The 22,274-nt window shown below is 35.6% G+C and overlaps 1 protein-coding gene across 2 annotated transcripts in view; it reads right to left on the bottom strand.

Moving 5' to 3' along the window:
• DPYD (dihydropyrimidine dehydrogenase) overlaps window positions 1–22,274 on the bottom strand; it is a 773,365-nt gene that overhangs the window by 443,079 nt on the left and 308,012 nt on the right. For both annotated transcript variants that reach the window (XM_070592141.1, XM_070592142.1), the window contains exons 9-10: window positions 7,481–7,588; window positions 5,358–5,527 (exon numbers count right to left, since the gene is read on the bottom strand). In XM_070592141.1, the coding sequence (XP_070448242.1) occupies window positions 5,358–5,527; window positions 7,481–7,588 (278 nt within the window). The remainder of the gene's footprint in view (window positions 1–5,357; window positions 5,528–7,480; window positions 7,589–22,274) is intronic.

The raw sequence follows: 22,274 nt of genomic DNA, 5'->3' as shown, positions 1-22,274 counted from the left end.
CAGATCCTTGGAATGTCATTCCCATGTTACCATAAAACATTAAAGGTATACTTAATATCTTAGTACCAGGGGAGTCCCTAACTACCATTAATTAACGTTGTATGCCTGGGGGCACTTGCGAGTGTGCGTTTGTTTGCAGGTAGCTTCATATGGCCAATCATGCTAACAGGTCTCTGATTACTTTCTGTGCAGAACACCATCCCAAATGATGTGCAGGTGCCAAACGTTCAAGGGCTGCTATAAACATCACCTGTATTAAGTCAAATTAAATTTGTCAACTTACAGAGGTTATTTTCTCAAAATAGTCCCAGGTTCATATTTCTTGTAATTAAATAAAAACCAGAAAACATCAGTTACTTGTAGGAAAATGTATGTTTACCCAGCAAGATGTAGATGATGAAAGTATCGATGAATGTAGCTTTAAGATGATCATTTTATATTAAAAATGTCTGAGGGGAGGCCTACAGATCATGCCACATGGCTGATCTATTATGAGGTATGCTGTGTGGTACCAGTAGGAGTCAACCAAAAGGCTTTCACATAGAGACGTATTATTTCAGAATTTCAGTAATAGAAAAAGAAGTTTTGACTAACAGACCAAGAAATCTGGTATTGCCTTTTTATTATTAAAAATAATAAAGTAGCATTAATTAATAAAATAGCTGACCCCCTGAATAGCTTAAATACATGGAAACAGGCTTATCAAAGGTAAATCAGTTACCACTTTGGCAAATTAATAGGGGGAAACCAAGGGTATTAGAAAATAGTATAGAGAGCCTGTTTCAAATATCACAGAATTAAAGACCTATCACAATTTGCTGTTATTGGGAAATCAAACATGTGAACAATAGATTCTTGAAATATTCTTTGTATGTGGGATTGTGCTATTAAAATAATTTCGTACCATATTCTTTTCAGTAATAATCAATAAGAACTACAAAGCCCTTCCCCAACCTTACCCTTTAAACTTATCAACTCCAGCAGGTCTGTTGAGTGCTGACCTGCACGCCTCCTTCTAGGGATTCCCAACTGCCTAAAGCATTCTTGCAGTTCTATCTGATCTGTCAACAGCTTTTAATACCAGCATTTTGGGGGATTCTGTTATCCTGTGAAATTTAATCTCACCTATTTAAGCTTGCAGAAAGTACTGGAGGGAATTATTAACAGATTTTCCCTCATCTTCTTATGGGATAGTGCTGAGTGATTGGCTGGTTTCCCTAAGGACCCACGGCTGAGAAGCGCTAGCTTGTCAGTAGCATCCTATTTAGCATGTGTGTGAGGCCACCAGGGAGACTGAAAGACATTTGAAATCAGAATTACATCGATATGCTGATGATGCCTCCGTACTTCGTTTCATCAAACCTATATCCTGTCGCATTAATGCTTTCTTAACTAAGATGGAAAGTGCCCCAAAACAGCACACTGCTTATGGCTCTAATTAGACAGCTGGAAACCACATTGATGATACATTAAAGCAGCGAATCAGCAGCCTCAGCATCACCAGGGAACTTGTAAAAAATGCAAATTCTCAGGCCCACCCCAGACTTCCTAAATCAGAAACTCTGGGACTAGGGCCCAGCAAGCTGTGTTCAACAAGCCCTCCAGGTGATTCTGACACATACTAAAGTTTGAGAAATGGCATGTGGTTGTCACTGCTGAATCTATTGGGTGGTGCCTCCTAGATGTGTGGATTAAAACATTTCTGGCTCCAATCATATGGTTCTTTGTTACTAACTATGTAATAACGTACATAGTCGCAAACAATTTCATGTTAAATGTAACTAGTCTTTGTAATAATCCATATTTGTCACTAAAGGATGAGAGAACTTTCTATTGTTCTGTATTTCCCTCCCTCAAAAACTCTCTGAGAATCAGACTGCAGCTTTGGATATATACATGCTGGCATGCCTAACAGTGAGGCCTTTCACCAACAAACAAATCATGTTATACCCAAATGGCATCCAAGAATCCAAGCCCATTAAACAATACACATTTTTGAGAAAACCTCTAAATGCTCCTATTTCTCAAACTTCATTGAATTTTAAGAAACCAGGTATAGCTGCAGTTTGTATGTACCGGGGCAGCATAGAAAGCATAGGAGAAATACAAAGAAATTGAGTACGATGTGAAGTTCTTCATGTTGGATAAAAATTTGTTCTAGGACATATTATTTCAAAACCCATATCTTGAAGTAGATACATGACATTGGACCTCCTCCTGACTTTCCAGTTTCCTAAATGGTAGCACTGCCATGTTATGGATCCTCTTCTGATGTAAACAAAACCAGTAATGGTTATAGAGGATTAACACTGGAACCTCTACAAATGCTAGCAGTCTCCAATCCTAAAAAAGTATAAAAATTGGCCAGTTTTATGAAATATATGCGTACTCTGTTAATGTATTAGATATTATTCCTTCTCTCAGGCTGAGGAATTTGCCTAAGATGAACAAATGAACCTTCAAAGGCCTACCACTGTAACACTGACCTAACTTGGAATGTATTCGCCCTGTAAAGGCTAGAAGCTCTGGATGCTGATTCCCTCCAGGAAACATGCATTCCACAATTATTTGTTGAACAGTTTACATGTGCTATCCATGTGGTAAGCTAGGGAAGAAAAAAGTGGCCAAGAGAGGTGACCATGGCCCCTGCTCTCGTGGGGCTCGAAGTCAAGTAGTTTTAAGACTACAGAAGAATTTGGTTTCTTGTAAGCTCATAATAAAGAAACATCCAAACATCTGTTCTTCTGGTTTTATTAAGCCCCAGATCCGCTAAAGTTCTACTAAGCTCTATTGCAGGCACGTGACATGTTGTCCCACAGGCCCATTGCCTCCCCTCAATACTTTGGTAACCACGGTTCAGCCCAATAAGCTCTGGCCTTCTGACTGAGCTATGCCTGGACTTGGATCCTTTCCATCCCATAATCCAGTCACATTGAATAGTCTCCTCTTTCCATTAGTTGCTGACTAGCCTCCTTGTTCCGAGCCAACCCTCCTTTAGCCAATTCTCAACAGAGCAATCCTTCTAAAATTTAACTCAGATCTTGGTGCTTCTCTGATCAAAACAGTACAATGGTTTTGTTTTTCACTCAATAAAAATTAAAGGCCTTATGAATGCCTAAAAGACCGCACCTGGTCAGCCACATGCTGCTTTCTCTTACTCTGTTCCAGCCACAGTGACTTTTTCTTCTCTTCCCAGTCCAAGAGGCTTCCTCAGTCAAGGGTGAATGTATTTGCCTTGATCTAGGACTTTTTCTTTTTTAGGAAGATTACCCCTGAGCTAATATCAGCTTCCAATCCTCTTCTCTTTTTTTGCTCAGGAAGACTGGCCTTGAGCTAACATCCATGCCTATCTTCCTCTACTTTATATGTGGGACACCTACCACAGCAAAGCTTGACAAGCAGTGCGTAGGTCCATACGTGGGATCCAAATCAGCAAACCCCAAACCGCCAAAGCAGAATGTGTGAACTTAACCACTGTGCCACCAGGCCAGCCCCTGCAATGTTTTCTCCCAGATGTCTACATTCCCTCAATGTCTTCATCTCCAGAGAGGCCTTCCTGGGCAACCTTGTTTAAAATGATAAATCCTTCCTTCTTTTCTACCATATCTTGTCCCCATACACACTCTTTTACTCCTATATTCCTATATTACTCCTATATCAATTAACTTTTAATCCCACATTAATTACCTTTCTTTACAGCACTAACCCTCTTTCAATATACTATCTATGTGACAATTGTTTGGTTATTGAGTGTCTTCTCTCACTAGGTATAAGCTCCACAAAGGCAAAAATTTCTGATTGTTTCACCGCTGTATTCAAATTGTCTAGAACAATGTCTGATACACAATGGATACTCAATAAATGTAGGGTGACTAAACAAACAAACAAACAAACGTCTACCTCTACCCTCTCAAGTAATTATCTGGTCTCATTTTGTGTGTGTTCTACATAAGGTAGAAGAAGCAGCCACCACTCATTTCTAGTTACCCCTGCCAACGGAAGACGACTATAACGTAAACTGCAAAGTAAACTGACGTTGCTCTTCAGGGTCATCTTCCCTTCCAACTCTCAAGGTGCAGGTTTATGTAATTAAAACTTCTGTGACATTGCAATCAGAAGAACAATATTTAAAATATTTAGTTCAATGCACATTTCTCAAGTACTTATTTGCTGAGGTCCCTATGTATCCACGGGGATACAAAGATAATTAAATTAGCTCCTGTCTTCTTTTATCTTAGGCAAGTCATTTAACTTCAGCATGCCTGTTTTATTTTTATTTGTAACATGATGAGATTGCACTAACTGATGCCAAAAATCACACTCCAGAATAAACTCTTATGATTATAAAACCACCTCCACCTTGGATTTTGGAAAAAAGTCTGAAAGGGTAGATTGGATGGAGGAAAGCCCAGAGAATAAAGCTGACATGTTAAACCCAGCCATGAATCAGTGGTGACTGTGATATTTTAGTGAGATTAATCTGTAATGTGGTTAATCTACATGTGACAAATTACCTATTGACTATAGTTATAATCCTTGCCTGGTATAGAGACTTCAAATATGTTCAGGCATTCTGAAGCAAATCAAATTCATAATACTGATTCGGATAAAATGAGTAATTTATCTTTCTATAAATACATTTGGTTTTTGTTCTCAGAACTAATACCCTCTTTAAGGCATTATCTTTCTCCAACAGAATTAAAATTTGAGAAGTCTGTGGTACGTGTACCCAGCTGATGTCTCACCCAAGATTAGTCACCAGTCACCTGTAAGAATGAAATGATTTTTAAATCTGTCATTTTTAGTAAGTTAACTAAGTATTAATTCCAAATAATGCTTACATTAGAGCTCTTTTTTAAAAATAAATGGCAATCTGTTGTTTTACTGGCTTCATAGCAGGATGAATTGACTGTAAGTGTGACCAAGGTAGTGCAATGCAGCTTATAAACTTGGTTTAAGGAAAATTCTGAATATCTCTAATTACTACTTTCTCCTAATGTCCATTCATTTTGTGAAGAGTACCTACTGTTCAGGATATGAAGACTTAGCACATTCCACTGTTACTAGTTACATAGAATACTTTTCAAAGATATTAACACTGAGAATAAGAAGCACTTGTGTATTGACAAGACAAATTTCTCATTTCATCCAAATCAGTATTATAAAATAATTTCCTTTTACTTTGAACATCTAAATGAGGAAAAAAACAACTATGGAAAGTCTAGAAATTTGCAAATTTGCATTGCACAATTTCAAGAACATTCTAATGATTTAAACCAGAAGACTGCACATTAACAGTTTCATCTCCTAAAATCTGTTGCATTACAACTCCGTATTTTCTGACGGTTCCATTTTACCTCCTCAGGGACAGCTCTTATATTAACAAAGCCTTTTCTGAAGACGATGAACACGCGGCGGGCTCCACAACGTAAAGCGGATGTTGCACAGTCGAAAGCAGTGTCTCCAGCCCCGAGTACAATCACGGCTCCCCGTATCGATGGCAATGGAGAGTGACAGGCGCACATTCCTGAATGATGAAAGGAAAACCCCATTTTCAAGTAGAGAAACCATTTCTGCATGACAGCTCAAAAGATACTTGTACTCAAAGCAGTGTAAAATTGCATCTTGCAGTTTTCGAGGATGGAGTGTCACTATCAAATTATTCTGCTTCATTGAAAGACAGTTTTATTCCCATTTAAAAAATATGCTCATATATGTAATTTCATAGTCAGTACGTTTAACTTTTTTCCTTCTAGAAGGATAGCTACAACACATTTTGAAGAGTTTAGGTCATAACAAACTGGAATCAATCAATTAAAATTCTCTTCGCCAACATGGTGATATGTATTTTTAAATTGGTGTCATTAAATTTCTGTTTGTTGGAACAAAAAAAGTGACCCTTATGATCTGGGTTCATAATACACAGCATTTCATGAAAATACATTACTTACATATTATCTTATAAGATTTCCAACATATAAGCCTCTATACATTATATTTAGTAAACTATGAAAATTAACGTGCTCAGTAAGTTCTCTTTATACAACTGAAGAAGTTCTGAAAACTATTTTTTTGAAGTAGTTAAAATAAAACTTTCTCTCTTTTACCACTTTTCTCTGGTTTTCTTTGTAAATTAGAATAAAAGAAATATGGCTTTCTAAGTGTTCATTTCTCAAGAGCATCTATATGAAGATTTGATGTGCAGATGAAGATTCCTTTAAAAGGTAAAATCCAGGTATTCTCTATGTGTTAAGTGGTAGTGCATGATCAGATTAAATAAAACTGTTGATAAGATAAATTAGGAAACAGCCCCATGAATAGCATAGACCTATAATCTCAACAAGTGTAATCATCTTGCTTGGAAGAGTTTGTATTTGGGATTACACAATCAGTCCTCTGTAACTCTCAAATACTTGCTGTTTGTACTATGATCTTCCCTAGAAAGGGGTGCAGGCACACAAGCACCCCATTCCCCTAAAAGGAGGAAGATGGAGACGGTACACATCTTTAGCTGTAAACTTCTGCAGATTGATCTAACAGAGAAGTTTCTTATCTTTTTTAATTTTAGGGAAAAATGTAAGTTCTTCTCTTTTCCACATGTAATTAGATGTTGGAATAGTTGAAGTTCAGACTACTTTAAAAAATATGCTTAAAGGAGTTAGACTATCTGGTTTTAAAAAATATATTGTAACTCCTTTATCACTAAGACAATGACTCTGGTCCAGCCAAAGCATAAAACAGCTTTAGCTTCAGGTTAATTCTCCCTGCAGTGTATGAAGTGATGTGACACAGAGACTACGTACTAGGGTATCTATCAAAGAATCTTTCTGCCTGTGTGGACACAAATCATGTAAGATAAGTGATAATTTGTCATATTTTAAAACAAAAAATAAAAAAAAATAATTCCCAAACTGAAGTTCCTGCTATTTCTTTTAAGAACATCTTCCAGTGTTTGTTAAGAATGCTCTAATGGAAGCAATTTTTCATGATGCAGTTTAGACTTGCATATAATACAATTAAAAAAGCTTAGGGGCCAGCCCTGTGGCCTACTGGTTAATTTCGGCACACTCCGTTTTGGCGGCCAGGGTTTGGATTCCAGGCGCAGACCTACACCAAGTATTGGCAGCCATGCTGTGGTCGCGAACCACATACAAAACAGAGGAAGACTGGTACAGATGTTAGCTCAGAGAGAACCTTCCTCAAGCTAAAAGAGGAAGATTGGCAACAGATGTTAGCGCAGGGAGACTATTCCTCAGGAAAAAAAAAAAATCCTTATGATGATGTTTGATTGGAAGAACGAACAAATAGATGATTCTGGAAAACTCTTACATCGTGCTTTTTTTTTTTTAACTTTATATTGGTGTTATAAAAGGATAAATTTGAGATCTGAACAATATCCTACTGAGCCTGGATTTAACAGAAATTCATAGTACATACAACAACATAGTCAATGTTAAGAATAGAAGACAATATGTTATACCTGGTTTACTGCCTTTGGCTACAAGTGGCAAAAAGTCCTTGGATGTGTAAAACCCCTGGTCCTGCGTCAGGCCTTGGAAGATTTGGTCTTTTTTGGGTTCTGGTAAACCTAAGTAATAAAAGTTTATAAAATATCATTAGTAGAAGAAGGGACTTTTCCTACTAGATATTCAAAAATAAAAGCTGCAATCATTAAAATAATGTGGCTTTTAGAGAAAAAAAGATCAATAAGGAAATCAACATAAAAGAATGCACAAAACAAAACAGAACTCCAAGTATACCTTTAATATATAACTAAGCACACATTATAAATCACAAATTCATGCACACATATCCATATACAGAAACATGGATACACACACATACGTATAGTGTTAAGGGGAAAATCAGTTCATGTCATAAACAATAAGTTTCTGGTGTACTAAAGTGCTAAATATAAAAAGGTCACCACCAAAACTAAAAGAAATATAGATACATATTCTTCAATCTAGTTCTTGAATATGGAAGATCATTCTAAGAAAAAAAAATAGATGAAAAAACTTCAAAGGAAAAGAAATATAGTTTACCACAAAAATTCAACTACTTCTACATTTCAAAAACATTATAAACAAATTAAATGGCAAATGGTTAACCAGGAAAATATTTTAACAAATAAAATGTCTTTACTATCTAAAGAAGTTTCTCAGTTTCAAGAAGGAACATACTAGCTTTTTAAGAGACACAGAAACAACAGATAACAAAATTGAGATAAGAAAAAATATAAACAGCCATAAGCAACAAAAATCTTAAGTCCATTATTAATTTAAGAACTGCAAATTAAAACAATGAGACACGACTTCCTTTCTATTACAAAGAATTTAAGAGAATTAGACTATGTGGCAAGGGTAGAGACGGGACTTGTCATGGTCTATTGGTAGAAATTCACATTGGTGCTCAATTTTTAGAAAATAGTTTTGAATCTATACTAAGGAAACACTAAGACATGCAAATAAAGGTTTAATGTCCAAAAATGGTTAATGCAAACAAAAAGAGAGAGAGGGAAAAAGGGTGGAGGAAGACCAAAATGCCAACAGAATGAATAAATGACTTTTACTTTAAAAAAGGAAAAAGACAGACCAAAATACAGGAATTAGAATGAACATTTGGAAAATATGGTATTAGATTGTAATCAAAATATAATGTTAAAAGAACTAGTAGGATACAAAACTCTGTGTATAATATGATTCAAATTTTGTAAAAAAAAGAATATATAAACTATATAATCTAAACTGTGATCATTTCTGGTAGTGGGATTATGGATATTCTATTTTTTCACTATTTCCTGATTTTCCAAATTTTCTACCACATGTATGTACCAACTATACAATTAGGAAATAACTGCCAAAATTTTGAAAAGAAAATGAATAGCAGACTAAAACATTTTTCAAAGTATAAACAAAGCAAATCTGATAGCAACCACCTCATCCTAGCAAAGTGGAGAGTTAATTTCTCTCAATTCCATAGACATAAGGGGAAATTTATGGTTTAATTTTATTTACTGTCCAAAACTCAGTCTACCAATGAGTCATTCTAGAGAGGGGTAGTTTATTTTATAGTTAAATGAAGAGCAATGAGTAGCTGCTGATGGACACACAGCATAATAAGCATGGATCAAGGATGACTTTGTCATATAAGATAAGGTAGGTGCCACATCTGATCTGAAAGCTGAGGGTGCTTATAGATTGAGAGTGTCACCAGCAATAATCCACTGCTGTCCCTTCAAATTAATTCAAACATTTTTCTTCCCTGTCCAGCATTCCCTCCCCACCCAAAGATTTGCCCTTTCCTCATAGATTATTTTAAGCCTATTTGTTATTAAAATTATTTTAATTACCTAGGAAAGTTAGGTAAGTCATTTGAGCTGCCTTTGCTTTGGTTTTTTTTTAAACGAGGTGGGGATAAGATTGTTTCTTCATTTTCTGACATAGAGGAATACTCCTTAGGTATATTTATAACACGGAAACTATTACATAAATGTGTGGTTATTTAAGTAATTCTTTTAGGAAGCCTGGGATAGAGAGTGATTACAGTTACATAAATGTAGCTGAATATGTACTTGAAGACGCTGGTAACAAAACAATTTTTCTTGAAAGTTATTAAAAGATGCCTGTAGTTTAAGCTACACTTGATCCGTCAAACTAACATATACATATGCTACACATCAAGATGTAAATACGGACCTGTCTCCCCTCTCATACCGCTATACCATAGAGATAGCATACGTTCTACAGCATTTCATTTTCCTGTTAAAAAAATCAAAAACAACAAGAAAAACAACCTGAAGTGCTATGCCATTTCAAGGTGGTATGATAAGCAAAAACCTTTAAGGCAGATCAAAAACAAGGCACAGAGAATGTCAGTGGCAGATAACAGTTTCACAGTTACTGGCAATAAGGTCTAAAATCCTTGCTTTACTAACTCCTAATCTGAGCTTTTTCACTACTTGCCATGGTTAAGGCAGAGAGGGAGCTTCACATCTGTGATTATTTTCTACAGACTTACTACCAAAATAACTTATCTAAAGAAATGCAAGGCACTCTTATTAAACATACCACCCAAGCCACAGAGATGACTTTTCCTCTTCTGCAGGATTGTTTTATAAGAAAAAAGCTTTGGTAAAATTTAAATTTCATTTTTTCACTTGGATCAAGGCACTGACAAGGACAACTGACAGTCCTGTACTTTCACCCCACTCTGCATTTATCACTATAATGAATTTAACATTTACTGGGTCAGATTTTCCCCTTAAATGTTTAAGAGGGCACATCGGTTAGATGTTCTGACCTATGGATATTGGCTTACCGAGGGGAAAAATGAGCCAGTAACTGGACAGGATCATTATGATTGGATTATCCCTACAGCCTCTTTAGCCACACCCAGGTCACAGGCTTTTAGAGTCTCAAGGTCCAAGGAGCCCTTCTCCCCCCGGGTGACAGGTCATCGTTAGGCCATAGATCAGTGCATCTGAAGCTCTCCTCACGACTCTTGGGTAGTCTGGCCCAGTTGGCAGATGTACCCTAGCCTCTGCTAACCATGATGCTGTGGTGTGATTAGCAACAGGGTCTTTGTCATCAGACAGAATTGTGTGGTGTGAGTTCTTTTTCTCCGACTTACCAGCTCTGTGATTTTGTGTAAGTTCCTGGGATGGTCAGTTTTATATGTACTTGGCTAGCCTATGGTGTCAAATTATCCCATCAAACACTAATCTAGGTATTGCTGTGAAGGAATTCTGTAGATGTGGTTAATATCTACAATCAGTTGCTTTAATTAAGTAAAGGAGAGTACCTTGATAATGTGGGTAGGCCTCACCCAATCAGTTGAAAAGCCTTAGGAACAAAACTGAGGTTTCCCTAAGAAAGAAGAAATTCTGCCTGGCCCACAGATTTCAGTTTCGCTAGCTCCCACAATAACACAAGCCAATTCCTTGAAATAAATTATATATATTTTATATATGTATATTTTTTACATATGTATATTTATACACATATTTTATATGTGTATATATATATATATATATATATATACACACAAAATACATGTGTTTTTCTGTAGAACCCTGAAACAGTTCCTTAATCTCTCTGATCTACTACTGCATACCTAATAGGAATAATAATTGCACTTCTTTCATAGATGCGAGATTTAAAGGAATATGTGTGGGTATATATATAAATGCATATATGTATGTATATGAAGCATTTAGACCTGGCACACAGTGAATGCTCAATAAACATTAGCTATTAATATTAAGATAGGTTTATTTATTCTCTAGTTTATCAATTCTTTCAAATTGCACACCTTATGGCAAGGAAAGAATAGAGCTTAAATCAAAGTAAAGTATTAAACCTTAGCAAATTTAAACAAAGTGCTACAAAGAAAGAAAAATGAAGCAACTGAAGTGAAATATGAAAGATAATGAAACTTGCAAATACCCATCTATCAAAGGAAGATTTCCCTGAGAGTAGGTGGCACATTAATAAATAAGGTATGTGTCTATACCAGGACGATTTCAAAATGACACTGAAACGACTTTTTAATTCACCTTTCAGTGGGAAGAAGGAGGTTTATGAATAAAGAGGAATTGGCCAAGATTTGACAAACAAAACAGCTCAGCTTAGGAGATGTATAGTGTTCTTTGTCTTTCAAGAAGACCAGATAGTTTCTTTGTTCCCTTAGGATAGTTACTGCAGTTTTTGGTGTTTTCAGCATGTATTTATACAAAGGAACACTTCCTTAAAAACCTACTGAAAAAGATAATTTTCAAGTTCTCTGAAAATAAGTAAAAATCTGCTTATATTACAGAAATCTAATTTAACATGTGTCAATTACTTATAATCAGTGTTCTAATTACTCATTTAATTCTCAAAACAACTCTATGAGACAACTAATATTATTTCTTAGATATGAGGAAACTGAAGCACAGAGACTTTGCTGATAGTCACAAACAAGTAAGGAGCTGTGCCAATTTCTAACGTGGACAGTCTGCCACCTACGCTGTAACTTCAAAATGCTGCCTTTTTCACGTATAAAATTATAACTAAGCCCTGTTACAATGTGATGCTACACAAGTGATATCTAAATTAATCATTCAATGTATATGTATTAAGTTTCACCATGAGACTATTGACACACTTACAGCACAGAATGTGTCTGTGGCCAGGTTTCAATCTAGAGGTACGGAAAGACTGGCTGCTTCTCCAGGCTGCATCTTTGTTTTGTGATTATTTTCCCTAGTACAATTCTTTTCTGAAATGTTTTCCTTCTTAAGTGTATTCCCCTTGGGTATCTGCTGGTTATTTTTCAATATTTGATATTCTTTGAAATATGTATCTCTGCTTTGTTTTCCAAAGCACCTCCTTCTGGAACAACTACAGCATAGATAACAGCAGTGTATACTGTAAATTCTTTGTGCTCATACTAAGTTCTGCACAACTTCAGTTAACATTAAGATATTAAATATTCTGTCTCATGTTATCATCTAGTAAGTAAGAGAGGAGAAATGAGCCCTTAAGGCTGACTCTTCATAGCTAGGGTAGGACGTGTTTAAGAATTCCTCAGATTTTATAATGTCTGCCTGTGTTATTTCACCGGGTCACTTATTCGGTGTTAATTGAATTGAGCAAGCATGTGTGTGATGCCTCTCCTTCTTGAAGGCACGCACTTGAGTAACAGGTAAGCTGGAAAGATGGTGATCAGATAGATGTGTCATTGGAGACAGCCTCACAAATCCCATAGGAGTGAAGACAGCACAGAACACTGAGAAACTGCCTCAAGTTCCCAGCAAAAGACTGTGGCTTACAGTAATGGGCAATGCTCTGGTATACTGAACTCTCTCTGCAGGTACATCAATTTTGTTATTTCACACAAGAGCTTTTTCAATAAGAAGATTTTAGGAGACAAATAAAATCCCACTGATTATGTAACTACTCTCAAGTTTACCGGCTGAAAATAGCAAAATGTACTGATGGCAAATATCCTAAGTTTTTCACTTTTCCAAGGACTTTTGTGTCTGAGATCTCACTTTCTTCTCAAAGAAAGAAGCGTGTTGTATGATCTCAGTCCTCATTTCCTAAGCCTGGTTTGGGGAATGGTGCTGCATGAGGAGAAACATTAAAATGTGCAGATTAAACATGGATTCATTAAACAAACTGTCACTGAGGGACACCAAGCTATCTACCACAGCTATCCACCCGTGTCTTTGTGAAAGAAATGTCCCTGTATAAACATTGGTTTTCTTTATTCTTGTTTACTGAATCTTTTTAAAATATCTTAATGCCAACTGACTTAATTCTTTCATTTTTTATAAATATAGTATGTTGCATAAGAGTAAAACCTCTGAAGTCAGACTTTCTGCATTAAAATTCTACTTCCAGGACTTACTAGCTATTAGGACCTTGAGCAAGAAAATTTTTCTTTCTGGGCAGCAGCAGCTCATCAGAGGATTGTTAGAAGAAGAAAATGAAAACAATATGTAAAGCTCTTAGCATAGACATGAAATAAATGTTTCCTTTTATTTGCATTCTCTCCCTACAAACCTTTGCTTGATTTAATAAAATGATACATTTGGATAGACATAAATTGATGGGCAGACAGGTATTAGAATCCATGAAACTTACATCTTTGGCTAGAATGAAAGGCTGTGGCCAGACAAGGGTATTCTAATCTCATTCACTCTACACACTACAGTGAACTCAAACCACATATGCTGCAAGACCAGGAAAGCAGCAAGATTAAGACCCTCTAATGTTTAATGCATCATTAAAATTGGGGCAGTTAGGGGCTGGCCCCGTGGCCGAGTGGTTAAGTTCCCGCGCTCCACTGCAGGCGGCCCAGTGTTTCGTTTGTTCGAATCCTGGGCGCGGACATGGCACTGCTCATCAGACCACGCTGAGGCAGCGTCCCACATGCCACAACTAGAAGGACCCACAACGAAGAATATACAACTATGTACCGGGGGGCTTTGGGGAGAAAAAGGAGAAAAATAAAAAAATCTTTAAAAAAAAAAAAAAAAATTGGGGCAGTTAGACTAACACTGTACCTCAGAGAGCAGAAACCTAGGAGCCTGGAGAACTGAGTTCTAGTCTCATCATTTCCCCTTTCTAGGTGTCCTCGGGTAAAATTACTGAATACTATGGCTCTCAAATTCCTTGATTTTAGAATGAAGATAACCCTGCCTGATGTATAGGGCTGTTCTAAATTAGGTAAAAAAGTGCATATAAAAGCACTCTGATAAATCTAAAACAATATTCAAATGTAACTCATTATTACTGTGTTGGGTAAAATATAAAAACTATGGAAAATAAAGACATTTGATAAAGAGATTCACAGTGAACAGTTCCAAAAACAGAAGATACTGCAATCAATCATAAGAAGCCATTTAAATAGCTGTACATAAGATATGTAATTGTAGCAAAAAAATCATAAATATTTATATCTATGTATATATGTGTTTATATACTTATCAGAAAAGGTAAACTATTCCTATATCAAGCCCAAACAGTTGAGATTCAATATGGAAGTAAAACATTCCTTTCATGGATCTAAGCATTCCACAATGGATTACAAAGTTTTTCATCTGTCACTTAAAGATCACTTATATGACCCAAAGGATTTACATCTTACTTCCAAGGGACAACCGTGCCATATGGGTTATCATTCTAGGATCTATATATTGATTAGAAAGAGAACAGATCAATGATGCCCTGTTGTGATTCTCTTCTCAATAAAACTCTCCATCTTTCCCCGGATGCCTCCCTGTAAATACATTTAGTTCCGAGTGTTAAGACTGAATTCAGAAAAAATGGAGCGATTCAATACAACACATATGCAATCAGATCACCATGCATCAAAATAGTATTCATTTCATTGATTTTTCAAATCCCCATTAAACATCTGTTTTGTATAACTGCTGTCTAGTTTCTCTCTCAATGTGATCACTTGCATTAGTTGTGTGTATCACACAATCAGTTAGAGCCTAAAAAGATGAAGACTTTTAAAAAATGTTCCGAATGGAGTCACCATCTCAAACCACATCTTTTCCCATTACACAAGGCATTTTTCTATAAGAAACAATAATGAAGTCCAGAACCAAGAGTAATACTGAGTACTCATACAATTTTGAAAATCTGATAGATGCCGAACTAAGATCTTCTTTTGTATTTAATTTATAAAACAGCAAAAAGTTTTAAAAGAATTGAGGAAGAGAATAAAGCAAAGCTGATAATTTCTGCAAAGTTTAGTTGCAAATGGATTTCAGTTTGCTTTTATGACTTCACGTAGAAAATATGCACAAGTTCCATCATATCAATGGGATCAGTTCATATAACTTAATATTAGAACTTAATACCAGGCTCCATTTAGATTATGTATGAATGAGAAATAATATAAACAAATTAAAAAAGCAATGTATTCACAAGTGCAACACATACGAAATAAACTCAATCTAAGCAGTTAAAAATCTTCTGGAGAATTTTTTAATCTGTAATAAAATATCTAGCAATTTCATGTAACAAAAAGAGAATATGGTTCACTATGCATTTTTGGTCTCATAATTTTTATTCCCTTTATACATCTGGAAAAAAATAGATTTTATTTTAACTAATAAAATAGTGCCCAAAAATTCAAAGATGGACAAATATTCTTGAGTGTATTTTACTTTCCTGAAAAATAATTTCTATATTCAGGACCCATCTTATCTATTGTTCTTTCTATATAAAGGGACATATGAAATAACCAAAACAAAAAAATGTTGGACAGAAAAAGATGAACTATTTTTCTTTATACTTTTGCAATATTCCAATTTTCTTATAATTAGCAGAAGTTATTTTAATAATTAAAATTTAATTTTAATATAAACATAAGGATCTCATTAAAACCCCTCTTCTAGAAAAGATATATTCATGTAATTTCCTATTTCTGTCACAAAATTCTACCTATTTCTTTGATTTTTGGTATTATTTATTAAACTGTGCTTTATCTCTTGGGCCTTTTCTCTTTTCTTTATATCCCTCCCATCTCTTTTCTCTTTTCCTCATTCTCATTTGGCTTCTGCTATAAAACAAATTCCTTAAATTTTAATCCTCACATCATGGAGTAAGGGTAAGCAAAAAAACTCAAACAATATGCCCCAGGCAAAGTCTTTTTTCTTAATGATTGGAATTCTTAGATGGTGATAGGAAATTACTATTTAGGATATGTAAGTATACTATATTCCAAAGTAAAGAAATCATTAATAATAAAATACTAAAAAGGAACAGTTATATTACAAAATAAATCTACCAGGCTTACAAAGAAAACAAATTTGCAACAGCCACCTGCTGTGGAGATGAGGCAGTAATCTCAACAGCAGGAAATAAAAGGGAAGAGAGGAGAAAAATACAAAAGCACAGACATTAAAAAAGTAATTAAAACACTTATCTCCATCGACATACATAACGAAAAAAACCCTCAGCCAACCACCTAAAAACATACTCTATTGAACTGCACAGCAGGATACAGCATTAAAGCTGCCACCATAAACACACATTCTGTAGAAGGGAGAAGACCCCTTTAAAAATGTCATCTTTAAAGTATTACTAATGTGTTAATCACCAGTAAATGTACCATACATTCATTGTATTGTATTAGTTACTTTCTCAAACGTATTTTTAAAAATTGTACTTCTACATTTTTTTATTCAAATAAATTCTTAAATACAGGCACGGGTAACCTCTTTGTTTGTAATTGTTCTGGTGAATTTTACAACCATATTGTGAGGCTAACGTATTCTGTATATCAAAAACTTTATGTAATAATTTTTAACATAACATGCATTTAGATAATGCAGTTAAACTGTTTCCATTAAAGCCAAACTAATCTTTGCTCTGGTACTGGAATAAAATGAGGTAAAACACGACGCAAGAGTTAGGGTCATGGACTAAAAGTGCAGCGAAAGCTAAGAATCATTTTGAATTACCCAAGTTGCTCTGGCCATCAGAGCTCTGCAAAATGAAACAACGCCAGCCTGAGGAAGCAAGAGGCAGGCTTTAAAAGAAAGACCACGCACCAAATGTGCTTGGTGACTCTCTCGACTGCGGGATCTTGTTTTCTGCATCTATGTGGTTCTCCCCCAGCACGTGTGCGAAACAATGGAGAGTGGCTTCGTTCATAATCAGAAGACCTCTAATGGACTCCTGACTCTGCTACTCACTAGCTATGAGCTACAAGTTCATGCCCGAGTCATTAAACTTTAAACCTCAGCTTCTTCATTTTTAAAATGAGAAGAGTTAAAAAAATGTATTTCCTAACAGAATTTTTATGTGGATGAGGAAGCACAATATAACTCTATATACTTGAAACAAGTTAATTTTACAGGTAAAAAACGCAATTCACAATGACAGATATTGGGATACTACCACATAATTCTGTCATCTTGCAATGATATTCACAACTCAGTGTCATGTCACTTTAATTATGCATTTTTCTCTTATACACAAATGATACATTTCTGTGCAAATGTATTTATCTTACTCTAAATCACTATTGTAATTTTATAAATTTTACAAGAAAATACTTAATAGATTTTTTCAAGAAACGTGTATGATGTAAGGAAAATATTAAATTATTTCCATGCTTAAATATACTTGGAACCTGTTTAATATTACACGTTGCTGAGTAAGATTCTTGAAATTAGAATACTTTTCTAGGAATTCAAAAAATTCCACAAAGTAATCTTTGCAAAAGACATTCTTGATGGATAAACATTAATTTGAGAAACATGTGCTTGACCTTGAACCTCAGTTTGTTCATCCACAAAATAGGTAGTTTATCTAGAAATGAAGTCAGAAGCTTGCCTGGGTTTTTCAAGGAATCCAAGACGATCAAAAAAGTGTATCTTTGTATATGAATGCATTTTATTGTGCATGTGTGCAGAGGGTCCATACCTTTCATTACATTCTTACAGGACTCTGTGACTCAAAAACAGTGAAAGAATCACATTCACCAAGATTACATCAATTACACTGTACCATTTATCCAAATTCCATTCTGAGTGCCCAGAGTGTGGTCATAAAGGCCAGGATGCAATGTAATTATCCACACCTGACAAACACTACACACCATGAATGATACCAGTTTATATAAGAATGTGTAAGTATATTAGCCCTGGTATAAGGGAAAGTAATGGTTTTGACATCAGACATAACTATGTTCATATCACTCCTCTACTATATATTAGCGGTGTAACCTTGTATAATCGGTTATTTAAATTTTAAGCCTCAATATCTTTATCAATTAAACCTGCCTTCCAAGGAGATTAATTGAGATAATGTGTCTCAATAATATGATAATTGGTTAGCACGGTTACTGGCATACGGTAAATGCTACTAAATGAATTGACTTTTATGTATTTTAAACTTTTAAAATCCTATTAATTTCATATTTGTACCTTTCTTGACATTTTTCTTCCTTGATATTTAATACAATTTTAATATAAAACACCATAACAACCACCATAACAGCAACAAAAACTACAGATAATTTTTTAAACTTAGTGCCAAGTGAAATTTCCTTAAATACTGGTAATTAATCATATGGATCTTGGCAGGTTCAATGTACATTCATTACGTATCTAGTTCTGAAATTTTTGTTACATAAAAAAGTCAAACAAAAATACAGTCTCTCATGTTCAACTTTTAGATCTGGATACCAGCTGTGATTTTTAATTGTGATTAAGACTAGTTGGAAATAGAGATCTTAGATGTTTCATTTATTTAACTACTTAAGTCATTAATATTTATTGAGTGCCTACTATGTGCTAGCTAACATGTTAGGTGCTAGGGATACATAGATGAATAGCTTCCAATCTAGTGGGAGAAGGGAACATAATCAGAAACTTAGAATAAAGCAGGATAAGTGCTACAATAGAGGGATGCATAGGTGAGTGCATCTACAGGAACACTCACAAAGCACATTTCACCTGGACTGGAAACCATGACACTCAAGATTCATCTGGAAAGATGAATGTTTCCAGTGATAGAAAAAGGTGAAGAATCAGCAGCATATACAAAAGTCTGAAGGGCTAAGAGTCCAGTCTGACTAGAACTAGGGTGTGGTCAGAGGAGCAGACAGGAAGGTACAAAGAATCGCAAACTTTAAAATCTGACAGATAGGCAGACACCAGACCACAAAGGACCATACAAGTCATACCAGGGAGTTTAGATTTTACACGAAGAGACATTGCAGAGAAATGATATAATCAGCTTTGTATATTTAACAAGGATGAACTGGTACAGTGTGTAGAATTGATTTGCAGGCAGTGAGAATGAAGGAAGTAGATCATGCAAGGGGATGCTGCGCAAGTCCAGATAAGAAAGGAGCACTTACCTTGTACTTCTCTCCCTGGATTGCCAGGAACCTCCACTAACATGGCATTGCAGGGAGTGTCCATAGCCTCAGTATAAACACAGATTACCCACCCAGGGCAACAATTTCACTCAAAGATAAGTAATTTAAATTACGGTGTTTATATTAAGACAAATATGGATATCTTGAGGAATTAAATGCAAATTTTGAGTGAAATTTTAATACTTCAAAGAAATTCTGTATATGGCATTTGAAACTGTGCCTCCGGATTCCCTAGAGGTATGTTTTCACTCTCTTCTCCTATAACTTTAATGGGAAAAAAAGGGACATGCACTTAGATACTGACAATGGAGATACAGGGAATAAAAACATATCCTGGAGATATTTTATAGGATTTGGCAGCTACTGGTCGTAGGGAGAAGAGGAAAAGGCAAGGTCAAAGCTGAGTCTCAACTTTCTGTCTCAGTGGGTACCTCAATATTGTGTGCTGGACTGTGGGCCAGTATCATGGAAGGGGAGCAGATCCTAGGGAAACAATGTTGTTCCATTTTGGACATATTTAATGGAGTGTGGGACAGCCAAGAAAGTTGTTCCAGAGGTAATAAACAGGTAAAAACTCAGGTCTGAAGCTCATGAGAGAAATCTTGTCTGGACAAACAGATTTGAAAATTATCAGGAAAGAGATGGTACTGGAAGTCATGCATGCTAATGAGCTAATCCTAGAGACAGTGCATGAGGTAAACAGAATAGGAGGCCATGGTGGAGCTCTAAATAACATACCAACATTTAAAGGAGGAAAGAGGAGGAGGAGCCCAAGTGGAAACTGAGGAGGGATCCAGCAGGAGAGCAGGAGGTATGCCTGAAGCCAAGAGAAGAGGGGTATAAGTTGAAACTTTCTTATCTGCAGTAGAAAAAGAGATACAAAGTTAAAAAAAAAAATATCCAGTGTATAAAAATATACGCTATAAAGCACAAAGAAACAGGTATTCAAAAGAGTATTTTTGATTTTAGGACTCATCCTTCTTGAATTTAGTATAGTAACAAGGCCATTGGCCTACAATTAATTTTAGAAATAATATAATCAAAAAAAAAAAAAAAGAGGGGCCGGTTCCGTGGCTGAGCAGTTAAGTTCACGTGCTCTGCTGCGGCCGCCCAGGGTTTTGGGGGTTCGGATCCTGGGCGAGGACATGGCACCACTTGTCCAGCCATGCTGAGGTGGCATCCCACATGCCACAACTAAAAGGACTCACAACTAAAAAATATACAACTATGTACTGGGGGGATTTGGGGAGAAAAAGCAGAAAGAAAAAAAAGAAATAATATAACCAAAGGAGACTTACTGAGAGAGAATATAAAACAGAACAGAATCAAATTCTCAGAATGAGAATCAATTTAAATGAGGCAAATCAGAAGAGGAAATGGAATAAACCCTATACTGATACCCACACTGCAAGGTATTCTAGTGGTAAGGCTAGACAAAGCATGGAAAGAAAGATTTTGCCAGAGGAGAAATATATCACACGCCTTCCCGGGAATCAGTATTAATGGAGAACATATTCACACTAGAGTGCTTTCTTTTAAGAAGAAAGAATTAGTCAATAATGGCAACTCTGCATTAATTAAAATGTGAGTGGATAATACAAAGTGGATATAACTTAGCTTGTGCAGTATTTGTTTGACTGAAAACAACCCTTAGAAGAGCTTCTTTGAAAACTGAAGCTTCTGAATTAGGGAGGTGTTGTTCCTCCTCTACCGGGTTTGGAAATCCTTCAGAAAGGCACATTCATGTGTGGTTCACCCGGCAACAATTTTCTGATCTCTGAAAGCAAAAATAAATAAAGACTCCTGGACAGAAGAAATATATGGCCAAAGTAGTGACACCTAGGTTTGCTCTCAGTTCCCTCACCTACTAGCTGTGTGATATGTAGCAAATTAGCCTAGTCCCTGTGCCTCAGTTTTGTCACCTGTAAAACGAAGCTTTTAGCACCCCTTCCCCTGACTCTTGAATCAGGAAGCATTACACAGACATGACAAATTTAATTAATCATAATTTAGTTTTATTATAATTGGAGCCCATTACATAGGTAGTCTCATCTTCTCTTTTCCTACTACTAAGTGAAGAAATTATAGTAACAATGGATGGTGGATTAATCAGGGAAATCAAATTGAGATTCTGGGTTGCTCTTGGAAAATTATTTAAATTCCCCATGAGCTATACAATGTACACATATTCAACAATTAAATTGTACTCAAAAGCACCTGAACCACTCTAACCATAGTATATAGAGCTATATTTGACAACAGCAACAAAAATCTCACATTTTTTTAAATCAATGTAAAATAATGAATTATATCACAAACACCTTTGGATTAACGAACTGAGCAGTCAATGCTTTGATAATTTTGTTTTCCAGTTTCTCAACAGGTGATTTCTGCTCTGATATATGATTTTAGGGCCACTTCTTATAACTGTAAATATTTTCATATTTTTTAAGTCATATTCTAATGCTAAGCTGGTTGAGTCCTGCTTCTTAGAGCATGGTGTACATAAAGCCTTAGCAATTTAACATAGTCCAATCGGTTTTAAATTCCAGCCACAATTTAGACTCTTTTGCAAACCTAACTTTCTGCCTTGCCAATGTATTCTACAGATGATAAAAAAAGAGAGAGAGAATGTAACTGAGAAGATCATTTACTAACAACTGTCCTAAATATAGGCTCAACTTCATATTAACTCAGTGATAATAAATATTTTAAGAGTTTACATTTGTAGAGTGTTTCAGTACTTAAAAATATTACTTGTATATTAGAGCTCCACAACTCAATGGGCTAGATATCTTTATGACCATTTACAGACGAGCAAACTGAGGTTCAGGTAGTCAAATAAACTTTCTAAAATCTCATTGCTACTTAGTGCC

Source organism: Equus przewalskii, chromosome 24, assembly GCF_037783145.1.
Source record: "Equus przewalskii isolate Varuska chromosome 24, EquPr2, whole genome shotgun sequence".
In the NCBI taxonomy this organism is placed as follows: domain Eukaryota; kingdom Metazoa; phylum Chordata; class Mammalia; order Perissodactyla; family Equidae; genus Equus; species Equus przewalskii.
This window is presented reverse-complemented; position numbering and strand designations above follow the sequence as displayed.